The sequence below is a fragment of the Agelaius phoeniceus genome, chromosome 13 (genome assembly GCF_051311805.1).
Source record: "Agelaius phoeniceus isolate bAgePho1 chromosome 13, bAgePho1.hap1, whole genome shotgun sequence".
In the NCBI taxonomy this organism is placed as follows: Eukaryota; Metazoa; Chordata; class Aves; order Passeriformes; family Icteridae; genus Agelaius; species Agelaius phoeniceus.
In genome coordinates this window covers 19,437,026-19,450,716 of record NC_135277.1, presented here as the reverse complement: position 1 = coordinate 19,450,716, position 13,691 = coordinate 19,437,026, and the positions used below count along the sequence as shown (strand labels likewise).

General features: G+C 37.6%; 1 protein-coding gene across 5 annotated transcripts in view; it reads right to left on the bottom strand.

The window, feature by feature from the left end:
- The window catches only part of VPS13C (vacuolar protein sorting 13 homolog C), a 78,923-nt gene that overhangs the window by 38,100 nt on the left and 27,132 nt on the right, over positions 1-13,691 (bottom strand). For all 5 annotated transcript variants that reach the window (XR_013184185.1, XR_013184184.1, XM_077185684.1 and 2 more), the window contains 16 exons: positions 12,373-12,476; positions 11,908-12,075; positions 10,847-11,151; positions 10,460-10,607; positions 9,658-9,766; positions 9,080-9,213; positions 8,626-8,782; positions 7,878-7,957; positions 7,024-7,083; positions 5,798-5,963; positions 4,675-4,791; positions 4,040-4,143; positions 3,456-3,623; positions 2,720-3,024; positions 2,174-2,318; positions 789-945 (listed from right to left, as the gene is read on the bottom strand). Coding sequence is in view for 3 of the 5 variants with exons in the window: in XM_077185684.1 (XP_077041799.1) it covers positions 789-945; positions 2,174-2,318; positions 2,720-3,024; positions 3,456-3,623; positions 4,040-4,143; positions 4,675-4,791; positions 5,798-5,963; positions 7,024-7,083; positions 7,878-7,957; positions 8,626-8,782; positions 9,080-9,213; positions 9,658-9,766; positions 10,460-10,607; positions 10,847-11,151; positions 11,908-12,075; positions 12,373-12,476 (2,427 nt within the window). In the remaining 2 variants the exon portion in view is untranslated. The remainder of the gene's footprint in view (positions 1-788; positions 946-2,173; positions 2,319-2,719; positions 3,025-3,455; positions 3,624-4,039; positions 4,144-4,674; positions 4,792-5,797; positions 5,964-7,023; positions 7,084-7,877; positions 7,958-8,625; positions 8,783-9,079; positions 9,214-9,657; positions 9,767-10,459; positions 10,608-10,846; positions 11,152-11,907; positions 12,076-12,372; positions 12,477-13,691) is intronic.

Genomic DNA, 13,691 nt, shown 5'->3' with positions numbered 1-13,691 from the left:
GCTTGCTGGTTTTGGGGTTTTTTGTTGTTGGCTATTTTGGTTTTTTTTTTGGTTTGTTCGTTTGGTGTTTGGGGTTTTCTAAATTAAGATCAGAAAATCACAAATTCAGAAAACTACTCAAAATAATTCACATTTTTAATTTTGTTCTATCCAATGTGTACTAAAATTATCTAGCACAGAGTGGATCAGAACCTTAAAAGAAGCTGTCATTAGTTTACTGAAGTTCTTTGTTCACTTCAATGAAGAACAATACAAAGTACCAAGTCTGCTCAAGGAGTCTGCACTACCCTTCCTTCCAGGTCCTATTCACAGTAGAGCAATTCAACTATTGCCTAAACAGCAATTTTTTGACAGTGAAAATGTTAAGTTTGGGGAAGAAATAGATTTTGGCAAAGTGTTAACTCTGTTTCATCCAGAGACATGCACTGTTTACACTGACACACTATTTGAATGCCTCTATCTTCCTTGATTGTTATAATTGTGCATTAACATTCTGGGGTAGATGATTTGGCTTTTTCTTTTTTAACCACATGCAGTCAGAAGAGTGATTGTCATAAACTGAAGAATACCCTCATATGAGAAATGAATCACAAAAAACACACCACAAAAACTTCTGACCATCAGGAGCTCACGCTCCATGGAAGTGCACACATTCTTATTTGTAACTTTTCATGCATACAATATATTTGTAACAGTTAAAACAATTTGTAATGCTTCAGAAAAATATGATATTTGAATTTGCAAACAGCTCTCTGCCTACACATATTCAGCCCTTGAACTGAACATACCCTCAGAGCCACCTGATTCATGTGGAGCTTTCCCTTTTTTCGATATCTGCATATCCTCAATATTCTCTTGCACAGTATGTGGCTGGGAAGAAGCCCCTCCAAGGTTTTCAAGTAAAATTTTCATGATAACAGTTAGATCACCTTCACTGAGTGCAATCTGTAAAGTGACAAAGCCACAAGTTCAGTTTTGGTGACAACATTTCTTCCAACACAGTATGCAAGCACTGAGGAGAAACAATGGGCTGCTTCCAGCAGAAACAAACAGGACAGTCACAACTATCCTGGCCAAAATAATCAAAATTATTTGCCCATTTCTCCTGTATCCTTTTTTACTTGTTATAAACAAGAGTTACAAGAAGAAATAACAGTCCACATGATAAATACTTTCTAGATTTGTAAAGCATCTTTGCCTATTAAAAACATGGGCAATTGATAAACATAAGCACTTCTCAAAAATTCAGTAACTCAACAACATGACCAGAAAACATTAAAGCCAAGATCTGCATTGTGTACACTAAAGCAATTGCCATTCAGTAATGCCTTCAGTAAGCACTTCTCAAAAATTCAGTAACTCAACAACATGACCAGAAAACATTAAAGCCAAGATCTGCATTGTATACACTAAAGCAATTGCCATTCAGTAAGCCTTCAAAGATTTAATGAATAAGTATCCAGTCACATCACAGAACAGCAAGCAGTGCTAAGTGACAAGATGCAGTCACTTAGCCCATAGTACACAGTGTAAGAATATTTTTCCTACATTTGATTTATTTTGCTGGTACTCCTTTAAATCTCTTATTTCTCTGTGCTTCACCAGGGTGACAATTGGCCACAGCACAGAGACAGGAATGAACAAGTAAAAGGGCTCAGGAACAAGGAAAAGGTGCCCCAGTTTAATTTTACCCATTAAAATCCACATGGTTAATGCAGGAAAAGAAAACTAGAGTCCTCCTTCTGCAAAGATAATTTTAAATTGTTGTGTATTAGAGATAACCTTTTCATTCCTAATACATCTATTAAAGCATTCAAATAACCTGAATGTTACAGATGAAATAATTTGAATTGTCAGGTTTTGGCTTTAGATGGTAACTCAGCAAATAACCTCAATGATTTTACTGCCTGTTGAGTCCATGGATAGCTCCAATAGACCTCCAGAAAAATAAAACCACATTTTATTCCATTTGCATGCAGCTACACCAAAACTATTCATTATACAGTATCAAAACTCTAATAAATCTATAAACTGGATGATCCAGCTGGAAGTCTTTCATCATGCTGCAAAGGACATGAACTGAAATGAGTTTAAAAGATCCTTAACTAGACTGAGGAGCATTCTGAGAATCTGTCTAACTTTTGATATAGTTTTAAATTACTCATGATATTACCTGCATTGGTTTTAGGTCTCCTTTGATAGCAATTGTTGGGCATTTATGATACCATGCTGCTGCTAAATTTCTCTGTACCAGTAAAGTCAAACTCACAGGACGGAGAATTTCAGAATCTGGTTGTGAATCTGTGGATAGAATGCATCTAAAAAAAGACAATGGAAGTAACAGAGGGAAAATGTTGACTAGTTGCAGAAGACCAAATAATATCATATTAATCTAGCAAAATTATAGGCATAATTAATTCAAGAATAAACTCATAGGCACTTACACCTCTGTATGCACTCCAGATCAACTCAAGTTACTGTGCTATCATTGCTTTCTTTCCAAGAAGCTTTAGAGATTGCAGACCTGTGACTCTATCTAAAAGCTAAACTTTTTAGTTTAGTTTAGTCACTCCTAAACTTAGCTTGGCAAGGTTTGTTGCTCAGTTTTAGTATGTTCTCATTGCCTTCCATGTTCAAATAGAGAAGAATGCTGCATACAGAACATGGACACTTTTCCTTTGCAAAGACACTTCAACTCAGGGAAAAGCTCTGTATTTACCTTGATAACTTCAAGTGAGTCAGCTGCACATCCATGTTGTCAATGACTGGAGGAAGAGGAGATTCATCTGAGGACACCAGCTGGAATTCATTCTGAACTCTGATTAAGCCAAGATCAGCTACCAAGGCATTTGATGAAGCTGAAGATTCAGGCACAACTATGACTGGAGCTTTCAAGTTGACATCCATCAGGAGACGGAAGCTCTTTTTGGCAAAGTCCTTCATGCTGGAAGCAGCCATTTCTGCTGCCTGCACAGTGACTGCAGTCAGGGCTTCTTGTGCTGCTTGGAAATTGTTTAGGAAGTTCTATTCACAGGGAGGGAAAAAAGGAAAAGTTCCATGAAAACAAATAAGCTTCTCAAAAAAAGGCAAGCTCGAGGCAAAATGTAAATTTAAGAAAAAATATCAAATGTCATTTAAATATGAAATTGCTAATTCAACCACACTTGTTTCTAAAGAGAAAAACATTAAAATCATGACTAAGCAGAGTTATTTAACTGTGTAATTTTTAAGATATTGTTAAAGGCATCAGCTCCATCCATTACTTCTCCTGTCATCACTCTCCTTGGCAATCTTCTGTAAAGCTGTGCATCTTAACTGGGAACTCTAATGCAAAATCCTTCTATGTGCTTGCACATCAGCTCACCACCAGGCACAGGGCAAAAGGAGCTGATTGCAATTTAGCTCATTAAAAAGAACTTTCAATGTCACTAAAAGAACTTAAACTGATGTCTTACCAAGAGAGACATGAAGAACTTATGCAGATAAATTATTTGGATGCAGCCCACTTTGAGAGACATTTTACCATCCACCCTTGACATATCAGCATAGGCCTCCCCTGCAGTGGCATCTGGATAAAGTGACATGTGAAATCTAAACACTTCATCTCCCATGATGGAGACAGCCTAGGAGATTAAGGCCACATAGTTAATACTAGCAGGTATTTATGAAACAACAAATATTCCCCCAGAAAGACCCACAGCAACTTAGCAGCAGTACTTGGACACATGGTAGGCACAAAAGGAAACAGAATCCCCTATTTTATAGTACATGCCTCCTCTCACTTGATTATCTATAGCCCAATTTATATTTAACCCCTGCTCCTCAGAATTAAACACACCAGTGCAAACATAACTAAAAAGAACATTAAATGGAAGAATGTTTTGATTCTCTGAGGGGAAGGAAATTAATCAATCCATTTTGCTTAGTATTACATTGTACACTGCATTCTGTTACACAGCAAATTAAACTACAGTGCTGTCACTAAATCACTTGAAAAACTGGGTCTCATCAGCTGTTTACAATCTGCTCAACACATTACCTTTTTATGGATTGTTTTTGGATCAACATTTGTAATTACAATGTCCTCAAGTCTGGAGAACACTTTAATCTCTTTAGGCTTCATAGCCACAGATGCATCCATTCCTGAATGAAACAAAAGAAGGAAGGAAATAAATGCAGTTCAACAAATTTCTAAGAAAACATTTCTGCTAAAAAACAAACAAACAATCAAACCCCCAGAATTACTTACTACTGAATATAAAGAATAATAACAGCTTAGAATCCACCCTTCTGCTATGTAACCATGATTGCTAAGCCTGAGAGAGAAGTCAGGGCCTTGCTGCACATGACAGAGTTGCCAACACAAATTGATTGTAAGAGCAGAGGACAATTCCCCAACACTATCTAGGACCCAGCTATTAAAAAATGGAAATCTGTGTTATCTAAAACATAGTGCCTTCACTTCTTTTACTTTTACTCCACTTAGAAATCGTCTTTGTTTTCTGAGTTAAACATTTTTTTCCTTGCAGATCATTTCATACAATCAAAATATATTTTAACACATGTTAGAGACAGCTGCAGTGCACACACTGGCCTTTAGAAGTGAAGGGAGGGAAACAGCCTATTTCTGGCTACAGCCAGTTTGATCTAGTATTTCAATAAAAACCACCTCACCTTGTACCCTAATGTCTGCAATTGTAGAGCTCTGATCACACACTGTAATACTGAATGCATTTAGCTTTGCAGTGAGCTTTAATTCAGACACATCCTCATGGGCTGCATCACCAGGCACTGCACAGGAAACACAAGAGACATACAAGGAGTTCACATATTACAAGCTCACTGTTTAAAACAAATATTAGACTAGTAGGTCTGTAAATATATGAACTATTCAAAAGCAACAGTCATTCCCTAAAATAGATGATAATCCTTAGTCAAAATGTGAAATAAGTCATTTATTAAGAGTTTCCTTCAGGCACACAAACTGTCACCAACCATCACAGTCAAAGAGCCATCAAGATTTCTTTTTTCCTCATTAACACCTACTTTTCATGCATTAGTTGCTGAATGCAGTATACACTATTTTATATTTTTATATTTTATATTTTTATATTTTATTATAACACTGTCTCATCACATGAGAAGTGCTCCTCTCTGTGTCAAGTAGTAAAGCCAATTTAGGCATATTAACTGCAGCAACACTGCACAAACAGAAAATGGAACAGCCACTGGACTCAATCCCAATAGTTGTAGGATTAGAAAACCTTGAATTTCACAAACACCACTACAAGCACAAGAATCAACAACACAGGACCTGACAAAATATTCAGGAGCTGCCATGCAAAAACTCTTTCTATTTCAAGGTTACAAGACCATACTTTAACTATACACACCACCCCTCAGTTCAGAACTCTTCTTTGCTTCCCCAGAGCAGGATTTATTTTCAGCAATGGAAGCACTCTTTAGAGCTCTCAGATTGCAAAGCTACATGGTTGTGACACTAAACCTTTGGAAAGGCTGCACACTGCAACATCATTTATTCAACTTTCATTATGAAAATCAGACCACCACCCAGGGAAAAGTTATATTGAGTAAGGAGAATTTGTAAAATTAAGCAACAGGAAAAATGTCAGCTGGAGTTTTTTTTAATAAGATTATTTTCTCCCCATTTACAGTTGTGCATGCTTTGTTTTCCACCAAATAGACTGCAATGCTGTAATTGGAAATAATATCCTGTGAAACTGAAGGTGAGGTGCTGTTAAACAACAGAAGCACAGCCTGTGCAATATGACAATACCTGGTCTAAGAGTGCTTCCTTTTTCCTGTTCTTTCATTTGAGGCTTGTGCTCTGATGATTTCTCAGTGCTGGGAAGAGCACCTGATGGAACACTGAAGGTGAGGAAACTCATGATGGAAAGCAAAGCCTCTGTGTGAAGTACAATATCCAAACAGGAAAAGATGACCTAAAAGGAAGGCAAGGAGATAAAGTTATATTTAGTAGCAATTTATACTCTCAGAGCTGCTGTCAACTAAGGAAAAAGCCTCTTGCTCAATTTCACAAGAATTTGACTCTTCTATCTCCATCCACTTCAACTTCACAAGCTCCAGAACAGATGAGGAGCAGTGGAAGGGAAGCTCACAGCAGCTACAGAGGAACTGTTCCAATCTAAAAGCTGATGCCTCACGTGGCTGTGCCTTTTGGGGACATTCTCTTGAGTTCTGCTGCATTTCCTTTCATTGCTCTGCATTCAGCCTTTGATTGACAACTTCAGAACCACGTGTGAAGATGTTTTAGGAGCTATGGTACAACAATAACAAAAACCCCACTAAGATCCAAAATTTGCAATCAGAGCAGGGAGTGTGTGAGCAGCAACCCCTCCTGCCAGTGGTACTGAGTGAAACCCAGCATCAGTCACTTATTCCACACAAGGCCCTTGAGAAGCTGCTTGACCCACCACTACTGTTTTAAAGGAAACATTTTAAAAGCACAATGACATGCTTACTCCAGAAGTCACTGAAGCCATGGAAAAGCACTCATGAATAGCAGCTTTCAGGAGAACTAAAAGGACTAATTGCACTCCAGACCCCTGAGAATGCTGCTTGGGTACTCCAGCTCACATCTCAATTTCACTGTTACTGTTACAAGCTCAGAAACACAAGGCCCTGGTTTATCTCTCTGCCAAGTGGATCACTCCAGAAACAAAGCATATGTTAAAGGCCTCAGTTAAAATTCATAAGGACATTTTTCTAACTAGCAAAAAATGTATAGTTTTTAGTTTAAATGAATTATTACAAACAATACTTCAGTAAATAAATAAATCTTTTTTTTTCTACCTGGATTTGTTTTTGAAGTAATTAAATATAAAGCAGTAGGTTTTAATGATGAGAGTCAGGGCTTTGGTTTTGGGTTGGTTTTGTTCCCTTTTTGTTCCTCTTCAATGAGAAGAAAAAAGGGAGTAACTAACAGTAGCTGCTATGATTCAGAGAGCTTAAAAAAACAAATTAAGTACATCCAGAACTTACATTGATGTTTTGCTTGGTGTTTTGGTAAGCAGTAACAAAGTCTGGTCCATCAGGATCAGCCTAAAAGGAAAAACAAAAGAAAAGGGACATAGTCAGTCTCTATTGAATTAGCCAATAATTAATTATCAATCATTTTATTAACTGAATTGCTTGAATTTAGCCTACACACAAGGTTTATTCCAATTGCAAAAGAAACCAAAGGAAAGTGATGAAGCCTGAACAAACAAGTTCTTCAAATAATGCCCAAGCAAGATAACCAGACTGGTTTTACTCACAATGCTCTGCTCAGAGACATTTCACAGCACATATTTTGTGAAAATTCAACTGGCCAGTTACAAAACTTTGTCTCATCTAGAATCTATTTAAACTGGATCAATTAATGCTTAACCCTTTGCCAGTACAAATTAATCTATTTTTCACTCTGTAAATGATGCCAGTCCAGATAGGAGTACTGAGGAGCCCACTGGCTCTACAACCCAGCAGATCCCCAAGTGTTCATGCCATTTCCAAAGGCTTTTTTAAGCTACCAAGATGTCACTCTTCAAATGGCACTTTTATCACCTGTGGGGTCACTCTTCACTTGCACAGGCAAAGACCACCACACCTGCTCACTTTCACACAGGTGCTCGTTTGTGCTGTACACACAGAACACAAACATTTGTCTTGCCAGTGATTTCAGTAACAGCATTGACTTATAAAAGCTAAATGGAAGCAGTGGAGAATGAAATGAAATGTTCAACTGAAAAACAGGTATTTGGGAAAAGGCCTGGGTAAGTTTTAGACACAAATCTACAGGCTAAGTATGGAAGCCTTACTTTCCTCCCCATGTAATTTTACTGAAAATGTATTGAAACCTTAATATATTCCATTTTCAAAAGATGTTCATCTGTCTCACTTGAGGAATTAAGAATGCAAAGAGGATCTCCTTTTGAGTCTGCAAACAAAGAAATAAAAATGTAAAATGTTTCCACTCACAAGCTTTACTCCACCTATGTGCAATGACTCCATGCTAATTCTCTATTCCATACTAATTAAATACTCTTCTTGCTGAAATAGTGAAAGTAAACAGCTATTTTCACTGAGAAGCTAGACATGAAGCATTATTTTGTGAAATGCTACATTCACTTCATTCTAAATTAAACTAGTAAAAATTAACTTATCTTGCTCTTGAAGCAAGACTTAAAATTGAAATTTCTTTGCATTCCTACCTTCATGTTTTCATACTCAAAACCTTACTTTTCTCCTTTGGATAAATGGCTATTTCAGTTATCACTTCTCTGTCACTTGGAATTGTGACCTGACCAACCAAAGAAGTATTTCCAGTGCTGCAGCACTGCTCATAAAGCACAGAATCAGAAGCCCATCAAAACCCACTGAACAGTTGGAATACTTCTCTGGAACATTCCTGCTCAGAGTACTCACTCAAATACATGAACTCTAACCCTAGCAATGGCAGTAAAACTTGGTAGCAGGTAAAAGAGATGAATTCCATCTAAACTACCCTTTCCCTTCCCCTCAGTATTGGTTGCTATGTGTTATCCTCTGGCTGTAAATCCAGTTGCATGCACTCAACTGATTGTATCAGTTCCCTACAAGACTCACCATGTATTTCAGTGCATCTCATTGTAATTTTCTTCAGATATGCTGCTGCAGCCAATTCATGATTTCTAATTTTGGTTTTGGTCCCAAGCTGGAGCACAGTCAGAATATGTAATGGATATCTCTCCTTCTGAACCTGCTTCATCAAGGTTATTACAACCTTGAATATAGAAAGGAAAATAAGTTCAGTATTTCAGTGAAGCTGTTCAGACACAGCAGGCAGTTATAAACAGCTAAATGTGAAACATAAGATTAATCTAGACATTCTGCATTTTTATAAATAGACCCTATAAGACCAATTTGCTAAAGATTTCCCCTGGCTCCTGCTCTCTTCCTCTTGTTTGGTTTCTTTTAGTTGCCAAGTCAAACTGCTAAAAAGGACTTTACAGTCCACTACTTCTAAGAAACAGATGAGAACAGGGCTCAGACTGAGTAAGTTGTACAGATGGATACATACCTCTTTGATTTCAAAATTAAGTAGCATATTGATTACATCTTCATTTGATGTTGTTTTTCTCTTTTCAGACAGCATTCCTTCTGAAACACTCTTATCCTGTGTCAAAACTGATCTCTCCAGTTCTTTCATTTTACCTGGAACATTCAATATATTGCTTAACTTTTGAAACTGCCATCATTTGTTTAGCTCAAGAAACACATCCAATTCTTTTATTCATTTAGATGGATTACATTCACCTTAGATAAACTAGCAATATTTCCATAAGCAGAGCCTTTAACTTCAGAGCATGAAGGGGAAATAGAAACATGTTCTGGCAATAGGATGACTCTGACATCTCAATAACTTGCTAGTTCCTTGACAACTTAGCCAACACAATTACCAAATTTTGTCTTGTAATGTTTCCAATTTTTTTAAGTATCAGAGTATGAACACTGTCCTTGCAAAATTAAAGAGTTTATCAGTTAGACTCAGCTTATTACCATACTCTCAGATCTAAACTTCCTTTCCAGAAAATAAATGCTTTTCCTTACTCCTGAAAGCAAACACACTTAGTATTCACAATAAATTCCATCTCTGACCTTCCTTTGGCAGCACTGATTTTGCATCCTTTGGAGTTTCTTCTGCTTCACCCAGGTTTTCCGTCAACACTTTGAGACAGACATTCAAATCCTCTTGACTTAACACAACCTAAAAAGTTGCAGATCACAATTCTCAGGAGAAACACATTGTTCCTTGAACTTATCACCTGCTAACAAAGCAGAACAACGTTTCCTGGCAAGAAGAGAGCTTATTTACAGCTATTTTGCCAGCAGAATCATCCCTTCAATAAGAAAATTAAATTCTTTCAACCACTGATTGTACGAGTCTGAGGAGATTAAAGGTTTTGATCTCCAGTGCTGTATCAATATACATTGCAGCATTTAATGTACCTATCCTTTTAGTACATTCCTGGTAATGACATGCCCCTCCATGATATTTTAATTTCAGTTTCACCCAAGATGTCCTTGGTACTTTCTTTCACTGTACATAAAATGCCACAACAAACAAGTATCCCACTCAAGGATGATGGGAAGGTAGGAAGCTGGAGTTACTAAAGCAAATGTTTGCATTCATTTAAACTCCTCTCAAGAAGATCCCATTTGTAAAGAAAAAAAAACCAAAACACTTCAAAGAATTCTTGCTCAGGGAACTGATCACAAAACCATTTCTGTGATGTTCTCAAACTACTACATTCATCTAGGTGGGGTTAAATCCTATTTCTTTGCTGAAATCCACTCCACACCTATTAAAAATTAGCAGCTTGTTGCCACTTTGTGCCCAGAAATAACATTAAGGGTTTCTCTCACAGTAAGTATATCATCACCTTTTCACAAGACTTACATTCATTGTATCCAGATACCCTGTGACCTCCAGCACTGGTAACTTGTGAAACCAAGCTGCAGAGAGATTTCGTTTCACAGACAGGCTTAAATTAATAGGGTGAAGTATCTGAATATCTGGATGTGTCAAATCTGTCTCCAAAGTGATCCTTGAAACACAGAAAGGAAGGAAAGAAAACAGCTGGAAGGTTGGAAGTCACATGTTAAATTTTTGAAAATCTTAAAATCTCAACTGCAGCACCAAACATTTGCTAAGCAGAACAGTTTCTGATTTTATTACTGATCTAACTAAGATAAAAGCCATTTTAATACCAAATATTTGACACTAGTAGCAATCATGGTTTCTAGGCAGGAACATTCATGTTCTACAGAGCATTAGCCACCATACCTGGATAGCTTCAGCTTTGTCAGCTGCACATCCATTTTGTCAATGACTGGAGGGAGTGAGCTGCCTTCTGAGGACACCAAGACAAAGTGGTTCTGAACCTTAATCAAGCCCAGGTCTATCACTACTGCATTAGGGGAAGTGGAGGACTGGGGGATGACCAGAACTGGTGCTTTCAGGTGAATGTCCGTCGCAAGGCGGAAACTCCTTTGGGCCAGGTCTTTCACACTGCTGGCAGCCTTCTCTGCAGCTTGGACTGTAGCAGCACTCAGTGTCTCCTTGGCTGTCTGGAAGTTGTTCAAGAAGGTCTAGAAAAGCAGTTGAAGAGAATGGAGAGATGTCTGTAAATAGTTTTTACTCTAGGTTCCTTTTTCATTTTCCACCCTCATCCACCAATTATTGCTGCCAATTATGCTGCCTGCTTCAAAGGGAGTTGAATTTTCCACAGAAAAAACAACTGAGTACTTCCTGTCATGGCCTCTAATGAAGGGTCAAAGAAGTACTAGCCCATGCAATCACTTATTCTAAATTCATCTCTATTTTTCCTTCTTTCCTCAGCTCATTAGCTTTTAGAGACACAGTTTTGAAAGCTCCTCTTGCCCTCCCTGAATAGTATTGAATTCCTATTAAAGAACCTATTGAATGAGAGAAAGCCCACTGGTGCTTTATTGAAAAAGCTATCAAAAGCTATCAAACACACTGATATTTACACTGGTTAATTTGCAGGCATCATGACACCCACCTTGCAGGAAGATTTTCCTCTAGTGTTAGCTCTGACATGTCTGCAATGAACTCAGAATTTTGCTAGGGCTGGAAAGGGCAGCAAACATAAAACCCCCAAACTACCTCAATAGCACCAAGTTTTTCTCTATTTCCAAAACTGAGGGTGGGAAGTGACCCAATTGAAATTTAAATCAGTTACTAACCAAAGTTTTTAATAGTACACAGGAAAAATTAAACCCATCCCTTCTCTTTCAGGAAATGAAACCTAACACTTGTACTGAGAGCACAGCCCCACTAATCTGAGAATGCTGCAGAAAGACAGAAAGGGAAATAAGACTTACCAGGAGAGACATGAGAAATTTGTGAAGGTACACCAGCTGGATGCAGCCCACTTTCAAACATACAGAACCATCCACTTTTGACATGTCAGTGTAGGCTTCTCCCTCAGTAGCATGAGGATTTAATGTCAGATTGAAACTGAAAACTTCATCTCCCACTATAGACACAGCCTAGAAAGAGAAACAGCACCCACCAGCCATCAGCAGCTTCTACAAAAGTAATGACACAAAGAACTAAAGATACCATCAGCCTATCAGATTACAAGTTAGATTACTGGTTTTTCTAATCCCTTCAGAAATCCATTCCAGTAAAATGAAATTTTTTCTTTATGATGTCCCTTATTTGAAAATACTTATTCACGACAAATCAAATACTTTTACAAGAGTGGAATGTGTATTACATTTCACTTTTATACACATCAAACTAACCAAGAATCAAGTAAAAGTTAAAATCTTGTAGTTGAGTACTTTTTTATGAAGGGTCCTTGAATCAACATCTATGACAACTATGTCCTTAAGTCGGGCAAAGAACTCAGTTTGGCTTGGCTGAAGGCAAAGAGATGAGTCAAGACCTGCAAAGTACAAAAACAGAAACAGTCTTGCACAGCAGAAGTGACATTAAACAGAGTCTTGCACAGCAGAAGTGACAGTCATTTTGAGGGTGGGGACACCAGCAGAGGAAGTGAGAAAAAGTTACTAAGTTACTTTAGAATGACTGTACTACAGCTTCAACCAAAACTAAATAGAAATACTTGTAATACAAATACTGTCTCAACATCAATCATCTCTGGAAATAACTGAGCAACTACTCTAGAAAAATAATCAATCCTCCACTTCTTAATAAGCAAGCTATTGAGTGAATGCATCTCAAGCTACTGAATGAATGCATCTCAAGCTACTGAGTGAATGCATCTCAAGCTACTGAGTGAATGCATCTCAAGCTACTGAGTGAATGCATCTCAAGCTATTGAATGAATGCATCTCAAGCTACTGAGTGAATGCATCTCAAGCTATTGAGTGAATGCATCTCAAGCTATTGAATGAATGCATCTCAAGCTATTGAGTGAATGCATCTCAAGCTACTGAATGAATGCATCTCAAGCTACTGAGTGAATGCATCTCAAGCTACTGAGTGAATGCATCTCAAGCTATTGAATGAATGCATCTCAAGCTACTGAGTGAATGCATCTCAAGCTACTGAGTGAATGCATCTCAAGCTATTGAGTGAATGCATCTCAAGCTACTGAGTGAATGCATCTCAAGCTATTGAGTGAATGCATCTCAAGCTATTGAGTGAATGCATCTCAAGCTACTGAGTGAATGCATCTCAAGCTACTGAGTGAATGCATCTCAAGCTATTGAGTGAAGGCATTGATATTTTCTATTAGGAAAGATGTTACTATACTGAACTATTTGAATCCAGTATTTTTGCATACATAATCTTGTGTGAATACATTATATGATCTAGAGATGGGCACAAGCAAAAGACTTTATGAACTGCAGTACTAATCTTGCATATCACACATTCTTAAATATTCCTGAGAGTGTTAGCAACTATGAGGATGGCAGTTGAAGTCAGACAAAAGTGAAACTCCCCAAAGAATTATTGATAGCCCTTCCAAGGGGTAAAACCAATCAAGAAAACAAAACCAAAACAAGGAACCCAAACAAACCCCGAGGGTTAAAAACTGAAGAAAACATTTTGAAGGGGTTTTCTTATCCTACATCATAATTTATCCTAAATAACTTTACAGTATACCATAAAATATCTTAGTACACCATGAGAA